Source organism: Amorphotheca resinae, assembly GCF_003019875.1.
Source record: "Amorphotheca resinae ATCC 22711 unplaced genomic scaffold M430scaffold_6, whole genome shotgun sequence".
NCBI lineage: Eukaryota > Fungi > Ascomycota > Leotiomycetes > Helotiales > Amorphothecaceae > Amorphotheca > Amorphotheca resinae.
The window spans coordinates 377328-398837 of record NW_020194476.1 but is presented as its reverse complement, the minus strand read 5'-3'; the positions used below and the strand labels follow the sequence as shown (position 1 = coordinate 398837).

General features: G+C 49.9%; 7 protein-coding genes across 7 annotated transcripts; 3 read left to right on the top strand and 4 right to left on the bottom strand.

Annotated features, from left to right (window-relative positions):
• Positions 1 to 331: 331 nt before the first annotated feature.
• Positions 332 to 1340, top strand: M430DRAFT_139579 (hypothetical protein; the record flags this gene model as incomplete). The annotated part of the gene is made up of 2 exons (XM_024862620.1): positions 332 to 470; positions 581 to 1340. The coding sequence occupies exons 1-2, from the start codon at positions 406 to 408 to the stop codon at positions 1338 to 1340; spliced, it is 825 nt and encodes a 274-aa protein (XP_024720755.1). The 5' UTR covers positions 332 to 405.
• Positions 1341 to 1615: 275 nt separating this feature from the next.
• M430DRAFT_50425 (glycoside hydrolase family 3 protein) lies at positions 1616 to 5301 on the bottom strand (the record flags this gene model as incomplete). The annotated part of the gene is made up of 10 exons (XM_024868149.1): positions 1616 to 2829; positions 2972 to 3139; positions 3218 to 3600; positions 3763 to 3788; positions 3842 to 4117; positions 4188 to 4279; positions 4336 to 4615; positions 4672 to 4687; positions 4809 to 5011; positions 5224 to 5301. 10 exons carry the CDS (start codon positions 5299 to 5301, stop codon positions 1616 to 1618), a joined length of 2736 nt encoding a protein of 911 aa, XP_024720754.1.
• Positions 5302 to 7180: 1879 nt separating this feature from the next.
• Positions 7181 to 8522, top strand: M430DRAFT_238920 (hypothetical protein). Its single transcript, XM_024864979.1, has one exon. The coding sequence runs from the start codon at positions 7318 to 7320 to the stop codon at positions 8461 to 8463; it is 1146 nt and encodes a 381-aa protein (XP_024720753.1). The 5' UTR covers positions 7181 to 7317; the 3' UTR covers positions 8464 to 8522.
• Positions 8523 to 8582: 60 nt separating this feature from the next.
• M430DRAFT_102015 (hypothetical protein) lies at positions 8583 to 11051 on the bottom strand (the record flags this gene model as incomplete). Its single annotated transcript, XM_024860758.1, has 1 exon — positions 8583 to 11051. One exon carries the CDS (start codon positions 11049 to 11051, stop codon positions 8583 to 8585), a length of 2469 nt encoding a protein of 822 aa, XP_024720752.1.
• Positions 11052 to 11858: 807 nt separating this feature from the next.
• Positions 11859 to 14778, bottom strand: M430DRAFT_66436 (hypothetical protein). Its single transcript, XM_024869226.1, has 6 exons — positions 13595 to 14778; positions 13463 to 13544; positions 13057 to 13404; positions 12542 to 13004; positions 12405 to 12492; positions 11859 to 12353 (listed from the first exon to the last, which is right to left on the bottom strand). Exons 1-6 carry the CDS (start codon positions 14438 to 14440, stop codon positions 12096 to 12098), a joined length of 2085 nt encoding a protein of 694 aa, XP_024720751.1. The 5' UTR covers positions 14441 to 14778; the 3' UTR covers positions 11859 to 12095.
• A 1541-nt stretch (positions 14779 to 16319) lies between these two features.
• On the bottom strand, positions 16320 to 17909 carry M430DRAFT_120837 (hypothetical protein). Its single transcript, XM_024861789.1, has 4 exons — positions 17622 to 17909; positions 17377 to 17510; positions 17229 to 17323; positions 16320 to 17158 (listed from the first exon to the last, which is right to left on the bottom strand). Exons 1-4 carry the CDS (start codon positions 17723 to 17725, stop codon positions 16469 to 16471), a joined length of 1023 nt encoding a protein of 340 aa, XP_024720750.1. The 5' UTR covers positions 17726 to 17909; the 3' UTR covers positions 16320 to 16468.
• A 300-nt stretch (positions 17910 to 18209) lies between these two features.
• On the top strand, positions 18210 to 21380 carry M430DRAFT_58574 (hypothetical protein). The gene is made up of 4 exons (XM_024868742.1): positions 18210 to 18580; positions 18627 to 19607; positions 20202 to 20530; positions 20595 to 21380. The coding sequence occupies exons 1-4, from the start codon at positions 18320 to 18322 to the stop codon at positions 21097 to 21099; spliced, it is 2076 nt and encodes a 691-aa protein (XP_024720749.1). The 5' UTR covers positions 18210 to 18319; the 3' UTR covers positions 21100 to 21380.
• The last annotated feature ends 130 nt before the right edge of the window (positions 21381 to 21510 follow it).

Genomic DNA, 21510 nt, shown 5'->3' with positions numbered 1-21510 from the left:
AATAAAAACCAAGACTCACTGAATAATATCCCATCCACGCGTTTAATACTAGGTACCTGGGTATCTAGATAAGTTAGAATTACTTGTTGTTTAGTTCACGTGATATTACCTATATTAAGCCTGTTGTATCGGCGTTATCCCCTCACACCGCCCACGAAAGCAGCATATCGATTACATACAGGTCATGATACAGGGCCACCCCCTTATTGCTATACGACGCATCCCCTTCCGACTGACGCATTAGGGAGGGAGTTTCTATATAACAATCCGGGGTGTCGCATAACAATACGAGGGGCCAAAATTCATAATTTCGAATCTTGCTCGAACGCGACATATCTCAACTTCGGACACAAGATTGGAACCCAGTCGCAGTGAACAAACCTAGGGGCCTCACAATTCCCGACCATGGCATCCAACGATATCGCCAAACCCAACCATCTGGAGCCCTCTCCGCTCGGGACCAAAGAGTAGTGAGTTATTCCCCTCCTCCCTCTCTCCCTTCATTTTACCCCACATCCCATCACGAGAATCCACAAAACAAAAAGCAAACCATTCAATTATGTTAATAATGTTCCCACAGCTGGGACGAGTTGTACGCGCGCGAGATCACAAACCACGATCTGGACCCTACGGACGAAGGCACGATCTGGTTCGACGACTCAGCAGCCGAAGATAAAATCGTCGCTTTCCTGTCCTCTCAGATCCTCCAAGAAGACGACGCACAGCAGCAGCAGTTGCTCGGTCCTGAAATCGGACGGCATAACTGTAGTTTTCTAGATCTCGGGACCGGGAATGGACATCTTCTGTGTCGACTACGCGAGGGCGAAGAAATAGAGGAGGACGAGGAGGGGGAAAGGGCTTGGATGGGTAGAATGCTCGGCGTTGATTACTCGCAGAAGAGCGTCGAGTTCGCGAAGCGCGTCGCGGCAGATAAAGGGTTTGGCGGGCCCGATAGCAGCAGTAAACCAGCGATCGAGTTCCGATGGTGGGATATCATGACTCAGAATCCTGAGGGCGTGGTGCTGGAGGGTCCCAATGAGAAGGGTTGGGATGTGGTTCTGGATAAGGGTACGTTTGATGCGATTAGTTTGTCGAAGGAGAAGGATCCGGATGGGCGTCGTATCTGTGAGGGCTATAAGGAGAGAGTCGTCCCGCTGATTAGAGATGGTGGGATCTTGCTCGTTACGAGTTGTAATTGGACTGAGGAGGAGCTCAAGGCTTGGTTTGTGGGCGGGGAGCTGGAGTTTGTGGATACTATCAAGTATAAGAGCTTTAGCTTTGGGGGGAAGAAAGGTCAGACGATTAGTAGTATTTGTCTTAGGAAACACGCTCTTCGATGACTTGTGCCTGCCTTCTATCCATACTGTGAATGAATGATCTTGTGAGGGATTGCGTCCCTCTACAAACCTCAAGTCCACCTACCCTGGCAATATACGGAGCGGTTCTTCGTTGGGACATTTGGGCCATTATCTAGGGCAAAATGTGTCTAATAAGAATATAATTAATTCTAGGACTGTATAGAGCCCAATCATTACTCTAACTTTTCTAGGTGTCGGCAAATAACGAGTGACAAGTTTATCCTCCTGATGAGTTCGATCCAGCTCTCCATCGTCTCTCAACGACTAAGCTTGTGTCTCCGATCAATCACATTATGCAAAGTTGAATTGCCCAGCGTCTGGTTCAGCGCCTGGCCTAGAGGCATGCTCAGGGGTAAGTTCCTTGAGCTTGGTCCAACATAAATGGTCTTCGGGTAGGATGAGATGAACCAGTCCTGCTTGACCGGATCCCAGTTGCTCAAATCTCTGCGCAGGATGTCCGTTGAGAATGTGGCGGTCTGGCCAGCGTCGATACTCAGACGATCGAATCCTCGCAAGACGAGCTTCGGGTCGTCGGGTCCACCAAGAGAGACATACAGCTGGGGAACTTCTTCTCCGTTAAGCTTGCCCGTGTTCTTGATGCTCGCGGTCACGGTGTAAAGAACGTCATACAGTTCAGGGTTCCCGCCGGGTGCTCCTCCAGCTGGCAGCAGAGGCTGAGGAGATCCATCTGTGGCATTAGGCGGGAGAAATTCTGCAGCCGTCTTTCCATAGTATGGATCTGCTGAAGCAGCTTTGGCGTCAGTGGTATTGAGGTAGGGGTAGATGAACTGCCAGATGTGTGGAAAGCTGCCATTAGGGAAGAGATAGTCGGATAGGTTGGTTGAAAAGTTATTACCAAAGACTGGTGCCGGCGCTGTCGTGCCAGTTGTGGGAGTGTATTTCCCAGCGTTGGCACAGGTGACCACCAGGTTCGAGTATTCGAAGGTGGTATAAGAGAGGCCGAACCCGAACTCGTAAATCGGAGTGATGTTGTGCTTGTCGAAATAACGGTAGTCGATAAATTTACCTTCAACAAAGTCTTCCTGAGGAGCACCGTGGCCATTGTTCGGGGTATAGAGGATATCAGTGCCATAACTTTCTCGAGTAGGTCCCCAGGTAAACGGCGTTCGTGCGGCTGGATTGACCTTTCCATACAGAACATCCGTGATGCTGTTTCCGCTTTCTTGGCCAGGTACACCGGCCCAGAGAATTGCAGTGATGTTCGGGCTATCATACCAGTCCGCGACTAATGTTGGGCCTGTGCTATGAATTACGACAATGGTGTTGTTACACTGAGCGGAGACGTTCTTGATCAAGTCATCACCAGAATTCCAGAGGGTGAGATTGTTGCGGTCGCCCTCGTTGCCATCGACGCTTATATAGCCTTCACCCGAATCCGCGTTGACGAACACGATGGCGACAATGTTATCCTGGGATACCAATGCCTCGATTTCGGAAGCCGCATGATTATCTGCAGCACCTCAGTCAGCACGATGATCCAGAGAAGAGTTAACAAAGGAGAGAAATTATCAGCCAATTCGGAGTGAGTATTGAGATGAATTCCCCGCAAGACTTGTAGATCCAAGGAAGGGTCATCTCTGAAGCTGACGTACCTAATATACTCTGGTAAACAGACCCGTCGGCCAGTGCTTGGCTCTGGAGGGCTGAATCCGGAGTAACAAGATAGGGGAAATTAGCGCTTCCAGAACCCCAACCCATACCCAGCGTCCCGTTATCACAGCCACGGTCAGAGCATCCGTTTGGTCCAAACTTGTTTGGCCCTGGGAAAAGTCAGCGTTACTCAACCAATCCACAACCCTTCATAGGAATGGACGTATCTGCATCAAGAGTCTACATACCTGCATCCTCTCCAATTACCGCAACGAACTTTGGCTTCGAGAGAGGAAGAGCGTTGTTCACATTTTTCAGAAGAACCGTCGCTCTGGCACCGATGTTTCGAATGACTGACGCATGATCACCGCGTACATCCACATGCCAATTAACCTGCTGGATATCGCCTCCAACAGACGCGTGTACTGGGCCATATGTCTCCAAGGTGAAAGAGTTGAAGTTGATAGGAGGTTCATCGAGAGTTAATCCAACCTTGAAATAGGCGGCCATAATGCGCATAGCCATGTCGTCAATTCTCCATTCAGGAACCGTACCATTGAGGACAGCCAATGTCAAGTTAGTGCCCCAAAAGCTGTCTCCACTGTTGAAAACTGTGTCTCCGGGCATAGTCCTAGATAATCGAGAAATCAGTAATTGCTCAATCGGTGTACAAGGATTGAAGAGCAGGCTTCATGAGCTTCATGACATATCTGATTGAGTAGAATATGTCTCAAGGCTCATGATTCAGTCTGAAAGAAGGAAATTTTGGAAAGTCATCAAAGGGGATTCGTACATGTCCAGGCCAGCTAAAGCTGACGCCTGCTCTTGTCAGATACAATCTAAATAATATAGGGTGATCAAGAATTACTCACAACACCAGTATGTTGAGCCTCCCAATCGCTCATGACAAATCCCTGGAATCCCAGTTCATCTTTGAGGAGGTTGTTAAGAAGCTTCGAATTTTGACAGGCGTATGAATTGTTGACCTGGTTGTAGGAGCACATGACAGACCCGACACCCGCGCGTACAGCATCCGCAAAGGGCCACAAGTATAGCTCATGCATCGTCACATCATCGATGTTGGAAGAAATGGATTCAGTGATGTTGTATCCGAAACCTTGGGCTTCACCACTTTGGCGGAAGTGTTCCTAATGCCAACAATTAGCTACCGAAACCACCAACTGTGAAAATTATGAGAGCTAGATATGCTGGACTTACCTGCTCGTAGCCAATAAAATGCTTTGCACAAGCAATCACGCCGGCGTCTTGAATACCTTTAATAGTTTGCGCCATCCCAACACCAGCCAAATCTTATATGGTCAGCATATTTCCGGTTGCAGAAAGCAGACTGGTTTGGGACACCAACATGGGTCTGGGCCAAAGCCTTCCCAGTTACGACCACCTTCGGGGGTACGACCAAGAGGGCCAGAAACAGGTCCGAGTTGAACGGTGACCCCCTTCCCTTTGTGCTCACTTCCCATGGCATACCCTCTTGCGTACAGGAGGCCACGGTCAAATGTTGCAGCCACGCTCTGGCCAGAAGAAAAGACGCTGTTGAAATCCGTATCCCGAACTCCCACAGGGCTGTCCTGCATACATAACGAGCGGAAACCGAGTCGTGGAATCGCCCCAGCTTGACCAACGCACTACAGAAACGGGATCATTAGCGGGAAAGGGGGTAGACTCGCTTCGAAGCACCCACCTGTTCACCCTCCCATCTATAAGCGGTCAGCAGGGGAACTTTTACGATGGGGTTTCAAACCAGTAATCAAATGCCAGGAGATACAGAGGTGAAGAAAAAGTGCTAAACCAAAAGAATAAAATCCGGGAAAAGCTTACCCTGTCCCTGTGGTCAGGTTGACTTTCTCCATCAACGTGAGCTGGGAGACAAAATCCTTGGCCTTCGCATAGGCATCCTCCCAATCAAGAACTCCAGGATTCATCCATGGTGAAGGGTAGAAAGGAGGAGAGCTCTCCAAGGTTTTGGCGCCAGCTTGGGTAGCTGGGTCGGCAGCTCCTGGATAAACGGCGTCGGGGGGTATCTAATTTGGAGGTCAGTCAACTCAGGCTCTTGACCAGTGATCAATCAGATAGGCCGAAGCTGTGTCGAGGTCCCAACAGGTCGGGCGTTATTGATGGATGACAATTATTGAGGCTTCACAAAGGTCTGAGAACGGCTCCAGCAAGCCACATTTTATTTGCTGGTGGGGTAGTGCGGGACATGATGTAGAACAAGAGAGAAGGGGAAGCTCACCCCGGTGTCTTGACGAGCAGGCAGGGAAGCACCCGCGCAGCTTGCCAGCAGAAAAATGGCAGCTATTGAAGATACCATTTTGCAGGGCAAACAAGAAAACACGCAAAAGAGAGGACGTCGAAATTCGACGGAGATCAGAGACGTCCGGCAGAAAGGGCTCTGGTTCTTAAGTACTCTGATATACGAGGGATCCTCAGTACATCAGCCCCTCTGCAAGGTAGCTCGACTTCTCCTTTACCTCTCCCTTCGAGCTTCCCCTGTCGTTCTGTGGGGAATCCTGTCGGGCGGACGGTGGTGAAGAGTAGTTAGGACAGAGTACCGAGCACTAACTGCGGTGTTCTGGCGATCAGCGTCCTCGCATGCCCCATACGGCAGATCTCAATCATCGGCTCCAGGGCTGCGGCCCGGTTGCGGATGTCATCAAGAGCGCAAGAGTAGTCGAAAGTCAAGAGTCAAGAGTCAAGAGTCAAGAGCCAAGAGCCAAGAGTGAAAGAGTCAAGAGGAGCACGGAAGATGCAACGAGTGGAAGTGTCCGACCGAAACGAGAGAAGGCCGGGCGACAGCGGATGTATGTACAGTTCGGAGAGGACTTATCTCGCAGCAGCCACGGAGGTTATTGATATGATAAAGACTGTACAAGTAATGGAATGAATGTATAGATGCAGACTTCATGGTTGTTGAAGGTGGAGACCGGTTGTCCTTGGAGGGATTACGCGGTACGTAGTTAGCTTCTTGTGAGAGAGAGCAATGCAAGATGAGATCAACAGGGACATACGAGGACGATGCAAGTGCGATTCGTGCATCTTTTTCTGCTGGTCGGGACTCGGCCGCTCATCCATTATTACCTTACACCGCAAGGATTCTCAGTACTAAGCACCGAGTAGAGCTTCCAAGTCCCATCTGTTAACACGTTGATAAATTGGTAAATCATATGCGATTGGAATGCGTGGCTTGCGTGTCCATTGTAGATTTGTTCACCCACGAAATGCGGAGTACACCACACGGTCAACCCCATCACCGCCATCTATGTCCATTGTCCGTACACAGTTCACACTTATACTGTGATTCTGTGAAAAGATCCGAAAGTCCCTGCAGAGTCCAGACAAGCTTCACGGCCAAGGACGGACCAGCAGCGGGCGTCTCGATGTGCCCGAGACCTGCTTTGGGAATTGAGAGACGCATCGTGAAGACATATCTGGAGCGCGGAACATGATGCTCCGCGCACCACAATTTGCGGTGGTTTCTCCCAGGTCGTCGGTCTCCATTATTCTGCGGGAACCATACAACTAGTTAACGGGCCGTTACAGATTATTCTTGGAAAAAAAAGCACATCTTAATCTCGGGAGTGGTTATGTCATCTTCTATTTTTATCTTCTTGTGTTTGATTCGACTTGACTTGATTTGATTTCATTTGATTCGCTTTTGATTTAGTCTCTATCCGCTCTCCCCTTTCTGGCTCCCTCCCATCGAAAGAGGTCGAGGAGAGAGATCCCAAGCAGTGAAGTTTATCTACAGATATAACTCTTCAAAATACACTGTGTAGGAGTACTTGACTTGATTGATTCATTTATTCGCAGAAGGGAAGAACTGCTGCCAAATTGCTAATTGGCTGTTTCCTCACCCCCCCCCCCCCCCAAGTATATCTTTTGATATTTGCCAGTAGGTTTGGACGTTAACAACTCAAACAAATCTCCAACCCTAAGCACAATGCCGAAATCCATTTGTACAACAATGAAATAAAAGCCAAGGTCCTCGAGTCCAAAGAACCCGCGTGAGCTTTGTCCGGACGCAGAGTGTCTGGGATCCAGCACAATACCCTGGATTCTTTCACCTTAGAATTCTTTGAGCTTCGTATCCTTGCTTCCTATGGCTACGTAACAAAGAAAAGGGTGCTATTCAAGTCGTGGACCTTCTCTTTTGCGCGATGGAAAGAAAACTTCTAGAAAGTGCAGAATGGGGGGTTTATTTTCGTATGATAAAGAGAAGACTTTTGGATTAAATAGAGGGATATAAATCGTCTGTCTATTTGGCTTCAAAAGATACCTTAGATACCGAGTTTTCTATTACCAATTCCAAAAAGCAACAATCGCGACCATGGAGTCAGCCTCCACCATCGAAGATTTCTCTCCAAGCGGTATGAAACTCCTAGCCCAACTCCTCTCCCTGCCCCCCGGAAACCGTCCAAGCCCAGGCTGGTCACAAGAACAACAAGCCCACCGCATCGCTTTCCCATTTACACTCAGAAGTCCATTATCACTCCTCTCACGCCGCACCATCTCTCACCCCTTCACCCCCAAGGACTCGGACCCAAACCTCTGCTATACGCACGCCCTTCTCCGCCCTCCCCTGATCCGCAGAATCTCCCTCCTGATCTCCGCCGAATGCACTACGCGCCTAACGCGACTCATCGAGAATCCGCGCCTTCCCAAGAACATCGCCGAGTTCACCAGCCGGCTCTCTCAAACGCACCACCAGCTCTGGCTCTCTCCCGCGCGCGCGGGCCAAGGAGGGAGATGCGAGGCTTGCATCCTGGCCCGGTTGGGAGAGGACCCGCGCGTGCTGTCCGACCTCCGAGCTTCGATCATAGGGCGGAAGAAGAAGCGCCGCCCGCTGGGCGAATTGCTACCGTTGGTCGAGGCGTGGATCGAGAGGACGGGACGGGAAGGGTCGATTCGGGTCCAGAGTGATGCGCTGGGGCGCGAGATCCGTAGGTGTAGACGGGAGATGCAGAGGAAGAGGAGGGAGAGAAGGAGGATTGGCGCTGAGAGCCCGAAGGGAGGAGAGGCTGGGAGTGCGACGACGACGCTGGTGGATGGAGATGGAGATGGAGATGTGCCTTTTGTTGGAGGTTGGGATGGAAGGGAGCGGGACGAACATGATTTCGAGGGCTCGATTATTGATTTTTATGCGAAGATGAGATCGAATGTTGACTTTAGTGCCCAGGAAGCGTCTAGGGATGTAACTGTGGCTCCTGGTGCAGGGATATCTCGTGGACCTGTTTGCGAGTCTCTGGGACCCCGGTGTCACACTGTGTACTCGGAGAGCAATTATAGCAGCTCGTCCAACCAGTCCTCGACATTGGAGCCGGAAGGGAGAACATGCAGCGAACGTGCCCAAGCATATAGGAAATTGTTAGGGATGGATGACGGGGACGGGGCAAAGCGTGAAAGCAGAGCCCGACGGCGTGAGAAAATACCAGAAGACAGAATGACGAGATGGAGTGATTTTGAGGGAAAATAAGAATTTTGAGGCTTGTCTAGGACCGTCTTGCCGGTATCGTCTAAGTAAGTAAGTAGTAATTAACAATATTATACAGCTGAGCACTTAACGGCTTTGCGCCGACGCCTTGCCGTCTATGCTCACTTGTCTTCCTTATCTTCATATAGCTTCATCAATGCGGGCTTGAATGACTCGACCTTTGCAAAATCGCCGAGCTTCGCCCGCATATAATCAAAGGCAACAATCGCAACCTGATCTGTGCCATCATCCATGACCGGGATCTTCTGGTATCGTTGCGAGAAATGGGTCAGCAGGATTCGTCTGGCGTTCATCTGCTTGCCAATGCCCAAGGCTTCGGAAGTCGTCGAGTGTTTCTTAAGGAGTGCATCACCTCGGAGCTCATCATCAAAAGTGGCTTCGTGAATCAAGAGAGTAGCACCGTATCCAAGCTCTGCAAACGTTTTCGAGGGTCTGCAGTCACCGGAATAGGCAACTTTGAATCCATTAGGAAAGTTAAAAACGGTGGCCATGGCTCCATTGCAATGCTCAACTAAGCAGGACTGAATGGATGTAAGGCCGTTTAGCTGTGTCTGTTCAGGGGTGAATTGGTGGTCGTAGTCTTTGGTTGAGCGACCCATCGTGATTGGCTCAACTCGATCGTAGCCATAAGCTTCCACTTCCGCATACTCCCTCAGCCATTCGAGCATGCCACGATCGGACGCTACTATAAGCTTTCTGCTCTTTGTCACATCATTATTTCGCGTCTCTTGATCCCAGGCCTTGATCACAGATGCCGTACCGAGGTGGTGATCAGCATGCAGATGGCTAATCCAGATTACTTTAAGGTCACGAAGTACCTCTGGCAACTCATCTCCCAATACCCTCTTTAATTGACCAAGTGTATTTTCACCACAGTCAAAGAGATAGTTCCCAAAACCAGGAACTCGAAGCAAAGTTGCCGAGACGTTGCGATATTTCGATGGCAGGGCTGAACCCGTTCCAAGAGTGATGACCTCAGCATCCTTGCTTGGGATGTCTTCTTGACGCTCTGCCAGTCGTGCTAGATATTCTGGGTTTGTGACTTCCATTCGCGCCGTTTCTGCCAATGCCTTGACCTCTGGTGAGGCTTCCCGGATAACCTTGGCGGTATCTAGATACGGGATTATCTTGTCATCTTCCACCTCGAATTTAGGCTCCAACACAAAGGTTTTGCCAACTCTTGCATCCTCGTAAAGCGGCGGAGCTGATGCCTTGCTCTGTAGAGTCGGTTCAAGGCTATGAACTGGGATTGGGAACCGTTCAGGATCCAGTAGATGCAATCGAATGGCAGCTTCAGCAGGCGATTCGAAAGCAATGTGATTTGGAGAAGTGTCGGTAGAGGAGACAATGTGTTTCAGCTCCGTGTGATCTTCCATGAACTTCTTCAACCTTGGATCCTCAACGACACCAGGTCCGAGGATCCAGATCGCCATCTCGACTCCGCTCATGATATCTTTTGATGACCATTCTTGACGGTTAATCATTGCATCGACATACTCAATACTTGGGAGATCGATGATGGCAAAGCCACCACCTTCCTTCCCAGGCTCAAGTACCTGCTCCGGAGTGACAATCGTACCATCAGCTAGAGTTACAGACTCTCCCGTGGTCAATGCGCGAAATTGAGGCCCAGGCTTAACTCCTAACTTCTTGGCTACATCAGGGAGAAATTTGCCACGTTGTGGATGGCCTTTGATAATATACGAGACTGAGCTCGTGGCAGGCGCAGTGGGTGGGAGGCTCTCAATTAATGCACCGGGCCAAGGATTTCGCGTAAGAACCTCGATATCAGGAACGTCCTTCCCTGAGCCTGGCAACGGCCCCTGGTACTTCTCGATCTTCCCTTGCTCATTCCTGATAAACACTGTTGCGGGCATCACAACGTCCGAAAGCTTCGTTGTGATGAGGGTATCCAGGCGCCATTTCGACTCGAACATAGCAGCTACAACGCCCTTTCGAATTTGGTCGTCTCGGTCATTCGCTTCTTCCGCATTTTCTTCTTTGCCATCCAAGGATACTGGTAAGATCTCGGTGCGAAACTCTTCATGACTTCGTTTCCTTGAGCTAGCAGCAGCTGGACGCTCAGGCTCGAGAACCATAGCCCACACCTTGACAAGATCATCCTGCCACGTCGGGTCCGCACTGGGAGGTCGCGCGTCCTTCCCACCTCTGAACTCTTGCGTGTGGACCGGAAGCCCTTTCCTGAATATGAATCGCCTCGCAGTCGCTAACAAATGCGTCAAATTCTCCCCTCCGTGTATGTTCAGCCATTGTTTGTCCTCCTCCGCTACCTTTTTGCCTTTCTCTTTGGAATCTTCCCTGGAGCCTGTGACCACATCTGCGAGCGTCAAGATCATGCCCAATATACCTCCCGTCGTTCCCCACCCAACCCTCCCCGTCAAGAAGATATCGGATACCTTCACCAGTCCCAACTTCCTCTGCACCGCGGCCCTCTGAGTGCCCTCCGCAACATGTCCAATAAGGTAACGCTTTGAATCAAAATGCAGCAGCAATGTTGTGCCAGGAGTGTCCGCCGAAGGCGTGGTCAGAAACTGCACCCAGCACTTCATCTTGTTATACTTGTAATTCCGTCTAGGAATCCAGATGGGACCGACGCTATTGACGCCGCCGTTTCCCTCCGGCCAAGGCTTTTCGTAGGCAATGGAATAATTGTCACCGCTGACCGAGTGTCGCAAACGCGGTCCTGGTAAGACTCGATCCCGTGGCAATTCCCTGGCGAAAGTCGCGTCAGCGGGAGGTCTGAATTTTCCGGGGCGTCTCTGGGCGCGGGCTTGTCCCAGTTGCAATGGCGTTAAGATGGGACCATTCGATTTGGGTGCCTTGAGTCTCGAAAAAGCCGATTTCCTAATGACGGGTACGAATTCGTGCATGGAGTAGGAGAGAATTACTCCATACGGGTACTTTTGAGTTGCAAACTTTGAGGCTCCCGAGGCTATCCAACACGGCAAAGGAAAAGTTGAACGAGGCTGCACTGCTGACTTATCAGATGCCGCACCAGGTACCTTGGTCCGGTCATGTGGGTAAGACACCAAGCTTGAAGTGGGAAGACGGGGTTTGGAGGCGAGGCGGCCTCCTCGCTTAGTGGTCGCCCTCCATCCACCTATATAGCCTCAACATCTGCTCCGAAGTCATCGGCGCCATGGAGAACAAAATTGAAGTCAAATTCTCGCCTGCGATACCTATTCCTTTTCTTTATGATGTTCAGAAACATCTCGAACAGCTCTGAAGTTACCTAGAGCCGAACGATCCAAAATATCAGCGAGAACAACAACATACTAATATCAGAGCCGCTATCAAGCTTTACGAGGATAGGTAGGGAAAGCCAGGATCGAGAACTTGTTCAGCACGAATAATATGTGATTCTGTATATCGCTCAACCATGTCAGACCGTGGATTTGGAAGATCCTGTATCTATTTTCCCAATCATTACTGTCCGGAAGCATGCCTAAAAGCATATCACCACCAAGACATCTTAGAATAATCACATTACAGTATCACGCCCATATGCATTGAACCAACACTTCAGTGATCCAATGATAAGAATGCATTGCTCCAGTCCCCGTACGCCGTCATTTTTCATGAAACCCTCGCCTTCAGTGACGATACCCATTATGCCTTGCCGGACCAGCTCCAGATGCGGCTGCAGCCGCGGCCGCTTCTTCAGCTTGGAGCTGCCTTTGCAATTTAATCTTCGTAGCCTCAGTACCATCATCTGGAGTTGCGGCTTCTTTGAACCACGGATGCTGTAGTGCTTGTTTTGCAGTGATACGTTCAGCCGGATCATAGACGAAGATCTTCTTCAGGAGATCGAGGAAGTTTCTGCAAAACTTATTGTTGTCGGGAATGATTTCCTTCCAAGTGTTAGCCGAAGCGCTAGATATTGAGCTTCTCTATTGACTTACATCTAGCCTCTTCATCGCTTTTACAAATCTCCGCGAGGCCCTGCTCGTCTCCGGTTGCGGGTAATCCAGCTTGAATCGTTTGAAGAACCTGGAAGATGTCAGCAGTTGATTCTCTCGATAGGAAATTTGCAACTTACTTGACTGCTGAATTTCCGCCATGTCGCTTAGCCATAGCATTGACCTGTTGGATAAGATGGGTGTCCATTCTTCCCCCACAAACACTTTCCATCATGGCAAGATGCTCCAGGTTATCATGGGTCTGGAATAGAGCGTCGCCCGTAAAGAACTCGACCAGAATGCACCCAATGCTCCAGATATCACAAGGGAATGACCATCCAAGGCCGAGAATGATTTCGGGAGCCCGGTAATGCCGGGTAGAAACAACGGAGGAATGGTATTCGTCCTGAAATGTTGCCGAGCCAAAGTCGATTAATCGTATTTCGGTGTCAAGTAATACTTTGCGTTGGGCGGCTTGTCGATTGACGGTGGAGGATGAGGAAGGGATTCTGCGGCTGTATGTAAATGCTTGGTAAGAACTGTCACATAAAAGGATATTTTCCGGCTTCAGATCGGTGTGAATCAAGTTAAGATCGTGTAAGACTTTGAATAGTTAGTCGTCAGAACAGGGAAAGTTACTCGGTGGTGAACGTACAAGCAACACTGGTGAAGAGCTGCCGGGCAAAGCTCTGGATTTGGCTGTTCGGAAACGGAACAAATGAGTTGGCCTTCAAGAAATCAAAAACGCTCTGTCCGAGCAAGTCCATAACGATACAGATATGACCTCGATAATCAAAGCAATCCCGAAGGTGTATGCATCGATTTCGGTTCTCTTGGTCATTCGCTTTGAGGGTCGCAAGAACTCGCAACTCTATTCGTGAAGCATCTCGATACTTCTGGACGGATCTGATAATCTTGATGGCGACAAGTTTATTCCTCTTTTTATCTCGGGCTTGCACGACCTTTCCGAAGGTTCCTTGCCCAAGCAGTTTCGTTACCTGATCTATATTATTGTTAGTAAAAGGTTGCTCAGTTTTTAAGACCCAAAGGCTAGGACTCACATCTGTCTGTCAAATCAGAATCCGGGACCACAATGTAGTGTCCATCCTCATCATCAACCTTGCTGTTTTTTGTGTATGAATTCTGAATTTATCGTCAGTCGTGATCGCAATCGATGGTTTTTTTTAACTCACATCAGGAATCTGCTTGACATGGACCTCTGGTGCCTTGATTGGCGGTTTTGGGGGGGGCTTATAGTTTGAGAATGCATCGCCGTTGACTTCAAGCTCCTTCCTCTTCGCCTCGTTGGCAATTTGAAGCCGAGTGGCAGTTCTCTTTCGTTTCTGACCCGGCTGGATGTCTTCAGTCTCATACCCGTTTTGTCCGTTCGAGGAATGTGAGCCTAACGACGTGGCAGCGGTGGTGTGTATCGCCGATGTGGTTCGATCAGTCGAAATGGTTGAGCCAGAAACCGAGTCTTTATACTGCGGGGTCTGTTCGTTGGAATCTGGCCCGAGCTGGTACACAGGATCATATGCGGACCCCACGTCGTCACGCTTTCGTTTCTTCACCGCGTGTCGACTGTTTCCCCCCACCCCTGTGTAGTTTGCCGGGCCATTTGAGACCACGGACGCTGATAACTCGGGGGTTGGAGAGTCATCGATGACGATGACCTCTTTGGGAAGTCCGTTCTTGTAGAATGAGGGCCAATCTGGTTCTCGATGTTCCTTGGGGCGCTGGCTTCTCCGCGCGGGGGGCTTGGAGACGGCTGAAGAGGCAGGCATGGCTACTAGGTTCGATTCGGACCTTGAAGAATGTGTCGTACTTTGAGCTGGTCGCGGCGGCAGATCGGCCACACAAGTAGCGGTCGATGATGTGCCGTTACTCGAAGGAGTCGGGAGGTTGTATGAGGCTCCCAAGCGGCTCGCGCCGTTCAAGAGGGAGTTGCTCGTTCGATAGGCGGCGGGCGATTGATAGTTCTGATGATGAGAGTATCCGTGATTTGGATGATGCGGAGGCAGGGTCGATGGTGTCGACATTGCACACTGGGGAGTGCAATCTGTTTCGCAGCCGGGAGGGCTCAGACGAGAGAACCTGGGAATGGGCTGTCTGAAATGAGCCCGAACGGCAGAATGACTCTGATTCCGCTTAAAGCATTGACCTTACAGTGACAGGAGGCCGATCGAGTCTTGTTATGGAGAGTATTGCGCGGTGGATAGGGAAATAATCGTGATGATGTTCGTCTCTCGCCGACGGGCGCGGGGGGCGAGGGTGGACAAATCGAGACGTAAGGCTTTAAGCCGGTGTCATTTGGAGGGTAAAATCTCCGGAGTCAGATGGATCTGGAAGCGTCGAGGATGGCTAAAGAGTCGACGAGTCTGGGAAAACGATGGTGGACGAGTAGAAGAACAATCAGTCGAGGGAGGGTGCTTTTCCTGTAGTTGGGCCTTCGAAGGTTCGGCAAGCGAGGAGCGAGGAGCGAGGAGAGAGTCGTTTGGCGAACCCTTTGGCCCCCCTCGTCCTCCCGTCGTTCCTTCGTAGGCACACACAGAGCGTGCTCGCGTTATTTGGCCTGAGGACACTTAATCTACTGGACAGGGAAGTGTGTTGAGTTGCCTCCGGTTACGAGAAAAGAACATTGTTCTGGGGGAATGGCAAGATGATCACGTGGGACAATATAGGGAGGCATGGCAGTCCATAAGTCAATATTCTCAGTCGTGTTCGTCTTTATTTACATGGCGGGCAGAAGATATCAACTACGGTACCATCAATCATCACGTCCTGAACCCCTGGGAATGGCTGGATGCGCCTTGATTGCTGGGTACACCGTCACCTGAGATACCTATGTAAAATAAGGTAGATGGTAATAAGAGTAAAACCAGAAGAATGGTAAAGTAAAAGGTAGATAATTCGGGAATATCAAATAGCAAATACTGTAGCTCCCCATGCACTTAGTCCACTATAGTCTATGGGCTGATGGTGCTTTACCCAGAAGGGTCATGAAGATACCAGATGTTGCAAGGGGGGCGGATTGTCATCTCTGATCGATATATATCAATAATACTACTGTAATCCATAATGATAACCAGAACAGCAATACGGTTATAACCTGTAGACTAGGTATATGTCACTTATAAGCCAATCATAAATAATAAGTACCACGTCAAGAAATCCCCCAATTCACAGAATGCTAAGCAATGTTCCAGAGCCGGCCTCCCGCCTGCATCCAGTCATCCGCCCGCCCCCGAGGTCCTGTCCCTTACCCATACTACGAGGTATAATCGGGAGAGAAAGTTTTATTTATCATAAAAATACATATCTACCCAAGGTAGGTATATATGCAAAGACGATAATCACACCATACCTAGAAAAATCCCAGCCTTTATATTAGGGAATCGGAAGTTGATTGAACAGGGTTCAAGTCTTAAGCACCAAGCCCCAGAGCGACCCCTCTCCAAGTCTCACCTCACCCTACCAAAGGTACCTTTACCTTCTTACCCTACCATACCTGTTTCTAATCAGTGTGGCAATTTCACAAAAACGCGTGCGACCTAAGACAATAATAAACAAGTCAAGCCCCTTCGCAGTTCAACCATAAAACAACTGTACAGTAACATCGATCTGCTTTGATATGGACGTGCAAAGGATGATCGCCGTAATCACGCGCTCCCGAGTCCTGCTTTCATGGGGAACAAAGTACTCCGTACGGGGAACAGAGTAACCTAAGGTAATCTTGGGCGCCTAATAGGTAATAAGGCAATGTGCTGGGTGGGCCTTCTCAGTGTCACGTGGTCCACAGGGCATTCCGGGGTCGTATCGTAAAGAGTGCAGCCCTTTGAGGAGAGAAAAGAAAGGCGGCAAATTGTGCACGGTAGGAGCTTCTAGATAACTTTCTATTCTCTGCGAAGAGGCCTTTATCTTTCCGAATTCCAAGCTGTATAAAACTACACGCACTACGGCTTTGCCCCGAGGCAAGCCTGTCTCCTGCTTCGCTTCATTCCGGAGGCTTTCTTCTCATGTCATTCGCATCATAACCCAAACAAGTGCTATATACCGTCGACTCCTTTTTAAATTCCCCTGTTGAATGCCACCTTTCCTCCTTCTCCGCCACGTCCCCAGAACTCCTCTTCTAAACTCGAAGCATCGACACTCTGTCTCTGCGGGAACGCTGCCAGGGCCAATGGCAAAGCAAACAGACTCGTTCCCAGGATTAAGCCCAGGTTGACGGGCAATGTAAGTCTGGGGTTCCTCTTCAGCCACTCTTGCTTCTGTAACCGGACCAGAATCAATGGCGGGATGACCATGATTGGAGAGCTGTTCAGCACTCTACTAATTGCAGTTTCGGAGACGGCAATCGTAGCCGCTTTCTTGCTCTTCCCCAAGGACGCCACAGAAGATTCGGATTTTCCCTCCGCGGCGAGTTTGGCTTTGTCCGCCTCGGAAAGAACGGGATAAACATCAATACCTTGTCTGATCTCTTCACCGCGCATCAGGAATACGTTCAAGGCTCCGGCACTTGCTACAGCAGCGAACGGTACCAGTCTCCCGAGAATTGTCTTTGTAGCCGGGCTTACTCGCTTTAGCCGTGGGACGAGAGCATTAAGACCAAGAGCTACAGAGCACGAGGCGCCCACTGCAAGGAAGTAGGATTGTGTCATCTTTGAGAGGGACAAGGTCGTGGATTTGTTAGCGTTGGCGCTATTGATCGCGACATTGAGAGATTGGTTGGTTATTTGCCAGAGGAGAGTGCCGGTGGTCTATCGCAGATGATGATTAGTATCTCGTATGAATTCGAGGGGAGGAGGCTGTGATGTGAAAGGAACTCACCCCCAAGCCAGGTGTAAGCATTCCGGCAGTGACCACTAAATTTGACAGGACAAAGCAGGACATTCGAAAGGGGAGAAACACTGGTTCGCCGGTATCTATAGGGTAATTAGCATAATGCCTAATGGGCCTCAGACTCTCCAGAGCTTACCAGGATGCAAGGTCGAATCAACAATCTTCTTCGCCTTCCACAGATCCGCGTTCATCTCACCAACCTTCCCCTGCTTGTATGCAGAAATCAGGCTCTTTGCATGTTCCAATCCCTCCTTGCCAACTAGCAGAGTCCTAAGAGATATCAGCATCCGTCGCGGTGATTTGTGGCCATTGCTCAATCTCAGACAGAAATCGGAATTGCATGCACCTTTTGATGCAAACAACCGAGCATATCCTCCTCACCTAGGATCAGAAATATTTGCTGCGTGCCGTACACGTCCCCAGTATGTGCTGAGATCATATTGGGAGGCCGGCAGCTCACGATTGCCTGGTATTGAGGACGACATTTCGAGGTCCTTGAGGAGAAGGGAGGACGGAGAGACGTTGCAGATTGAGAGGATCTGGGCGTTCTTCCCACTCTCCTCAAGAAGAACTGGGGGATGCGGCGGTTCAACGAACTGTACAGAGCGGTGAAGCTGTGAAGGATGAGGACTCTGAGGAGAGATAGAATCAAGCTCGAGAAGACCCCTGCAGAATATTTACAGTAAAAACTGATAAGGACTCCGATCTCGCTACGCTTTTAGTACGAACAAAGCCTTGCAGACGACAGTTTACAGCATTTACCTCTCTCGCATTTCGTAAAATAGTATTCTGTTTTATGCATTCAGCCAAGTCCTCAAGAGCCATTGAAATAAGTATAAGTATATCTCTATTATCTTGTAGTGCCAAACAACCCCCTTGTGCCTGGGGTTTTAGACGATTTTTCTGTTCCAATCTTTTAAGCACATACTAGCGGCAAGGCTGATCATGAACTAAACGTACCCGAGAGCGTGGAAGGCACAGCCCTCCCTCACCTTAGCTCACCAAGCTCCAAGTCCCAATCTCTCATCGCCAACCCCACCCAGGCGGGCATACGCAGCATACGGCATTTATATCCAGCTATGCCTGACTTCAAAGAGATCACAAAAGGAGGTTGGCATCCAAAGGGCAAGGATGGAAAGTCAAAAGAGAGCTGGAGAGGTGATTTCAAAGGAATCGCTCAGGTTTCCTCATGGTTGGGCAAGGGGGACCAGAACTCTTCGAATACAACAGAAGCCAGCGAACATATCTCACGCCCTCTGTCTAGCCTGAAGGATCCTGCTGCCTTTGGCCCACCTCCGAAGCACATCCATTTTCATGGCGGTGCCGCTCTGCCCAACCAGGTGATTGCACATTCCATCCGTCAAGACATACGTTCTAACCAAATAGATCACTCCGGATAGACGCGGCCTTGGAGCACCATTATCGCAGGAGGAAATACAAGCGAACAAGAGACGGGCAGACGAGGAGGAACAGCGAAGAATAGCAGAAGAAGAAGAAAGGACGAAGCCCAAACCTCCGCCAGCTCCATTCCGGGCTGATACAACCGGCCTGTCGACATCCCACCTACCACCGCCTCCAGTCCGAAGAGATATTGCTGATCGACCTCGTCCATCACCAGCGGCCAAACCAAAGCCTCCAAGTCTTCCACCGCGACTACCGCCGAGGCAGAATTCCAGTACCATTGCATCTCCACCTTCAACGTCTGGCGCTGCCACGCCTGAACCTGATGCCCACAAGGGAATTCTAAATCAAGCTTCTTTGAACAGATTGGGTGCTGCTGGGGTTTCTGTCCCCGAACTTGGCATTGGAGGAGCTTCAACCCCAACGCCCCCTCCTCGAAGCCCAGTCCCTAGCCATTCTTCCGGGCCAAATGCATCTCAACTCGACGAACTTCAATCCCGCTTTTCGCGTCTGAATTCGTCGGGCTCACCAGCAAAAGAAACCCCAAGCGAAGGCACGAGTTTTGCTCAAAAACAAGCAGCTTTTAAGACTGTTTCTTCTTTTCGAAATGACCCTTCTTCGGTGTCATTTAGCGACGCGAGGAATGCTGCAAGTACGGCAAACAACTTCCGGGAGCGGCATGGTGATCAGGTCAAGTCGGGATGGCAGTCAGCGAATAAATTCAACGACAAATACGGGATTACAAATAAGGTGGGATGTTATGCGGGGATTGGGGCTCAACAGCCATCAGAGCCTGCAAGTCCGATGATTGAGATGCGAGACAATACATCGGAAGGGCAAAGTTCAATCGTGGGCAAAAAGAAACCACCGCCCCCTCCAGTCAAGCGAGCAGAATTGTCGGCTTCTGGGGTCTCAAAAGATACCGGTCCGCCACCAATTCCGATGGCTAGTAAACCTAAGTTTCAAGTAAGTAGGTAGTTTTATTTAGCAGCAGTTTATCCTTTAGCCGTCCTGTAATACTCTATTCTGCATTTCTATTTCTATTCTGTTGGGTGACTGAGTATTATAAATGCTTTCGATGAAGAACGCCATTACCTAGGTACGGTATGAGCGCGAGACTTCTAGTCGGTATTAGGTATCATCGTGATCATAATCCAGTGTTTTGAGGGATTTCATCAAAGAGGTGCAAGGTCCATGCCAGACTATTCCAGATCACTTTAAAACCCCTATATAATGCTGCTCTTGATGCATGTCTTGCTCAGAGACGTGAGCGAGCTTAGCTTCAACTAGTTGCTCCTCAAGGCAGAAGCAACTCGATATGGTTGAGTACTGGCTCAGAATGAGTATCGTGACAAATCACTGGCCAGGCAGAAAACTTGGGAATACTGCGACCTCACTTGAACCCTATCTTGTCTTTCTACTGTACGAGTTAAAAAGTCAACTCTTCTGCTATGTCTACAACATGCATCGGTTCACAGACATCACAAGACACATCCAGGCTGGATTAGTCCATGATCATTACGAGCCCTGTCAACCTGAGAACGCCTACTAATTCCGTAGCCCTCTAGTCCTGAAGTTCAAGTTCAAGATCTAGACCTCGACCTCAAATCCGAGTGGTTTGCGAAATCTCCTCCAGCATTCCCGCCAGCATCGATCATCCGCCTTCCAGGGACAAGGAGCTATGCCTCCACGTCAGGTTGGTCATCGACTGGAGTGAGAAAGATCCATACCTTTACGGGTGCTATCCGTGACAACGGCACCTTAGCAACCACCATCATCCACCTGACCTGGGATAGCAGTAATCCGGGCCTTACTGTCAAGGCTCAGCAACGGCATCTACCTCCACCAAGAAAGCTCACTAGGAGCGAGTTGGAAAGCTATCGAGAACAGTAAGACCCTGCGAACCTCATATCTTATCTTGTAAATACCACCTGACTGACCCAAATCATCTAGATACTCAGACGCAATAGCTAGATGGAGCGAGTCGAAAATGGCACAGCAAGTTGGAGATGGCGAATGCTGGACCTTAGCAAACGAGGCTCTGCTAGCCGTAGCAGCAAACTGCTCCTCCCGAGGTGAAGAACCATGCATGCCTTCACAATCCCTCGTCCACGGATTCCTCATCTACTCCTACATCCCATCCGTATCGCCGCATCCAGAGCCTCGAGGAGGTACCCTCGAAGCCGGGGTCGCCAGAGGAGATATCCTCCAGCTTCGCACAGCTCACTTCAAGGCCAAAGACGGCATGAGCGAGAAATGGGCAGGAGCCCCCGATCACACGGCGGTCGTCGTTGGCGTCGAGCCAAACGGCGCTGTGAGGGTAGTGGAGCAGAACGTCGGCGGTGTCAAGAGAGTGCGAGAGGGATCGTACGACATGTCGGAGTTGGTGAGGGGCGAGGCGAGGATATTTAGGGCCGTGGGCGAGTCCTGGGCTGGAAAGTTGGAGCCTAGATGGTGAGCTGGCGCTCTTCTTGTAGTGAAGGTCTTGTATCAGTATGGGTATACGAATCCCCCCATCTATCACCGGCAGCACGGCTGGCAGCATCTCGCACTCGGTGTTGAAAAAGTCTAGATGAGAGGCAAGACACAGCTTTACATTATAGACTTGTACAGCAGTATAGTGGCTCAAAGTCTCTATTCGAATATCGATGACTTGATACGGTGCAGTTCCATTCCAACCTAGGTACTGAAGACTAACCAACTTCCATTCTATCTATCTATCTATTTGCACATACGTCGCTTGTCTCAATAAATTCAAATCCAGATATAGGAATCTTTCCCCGTCCAGTAATTCCTAAAGAAACTAGGCACATTGAGGAGTAGTATTGATATTCTTCTTCATACATAGAACCGTAGCCGGAACCCCCCC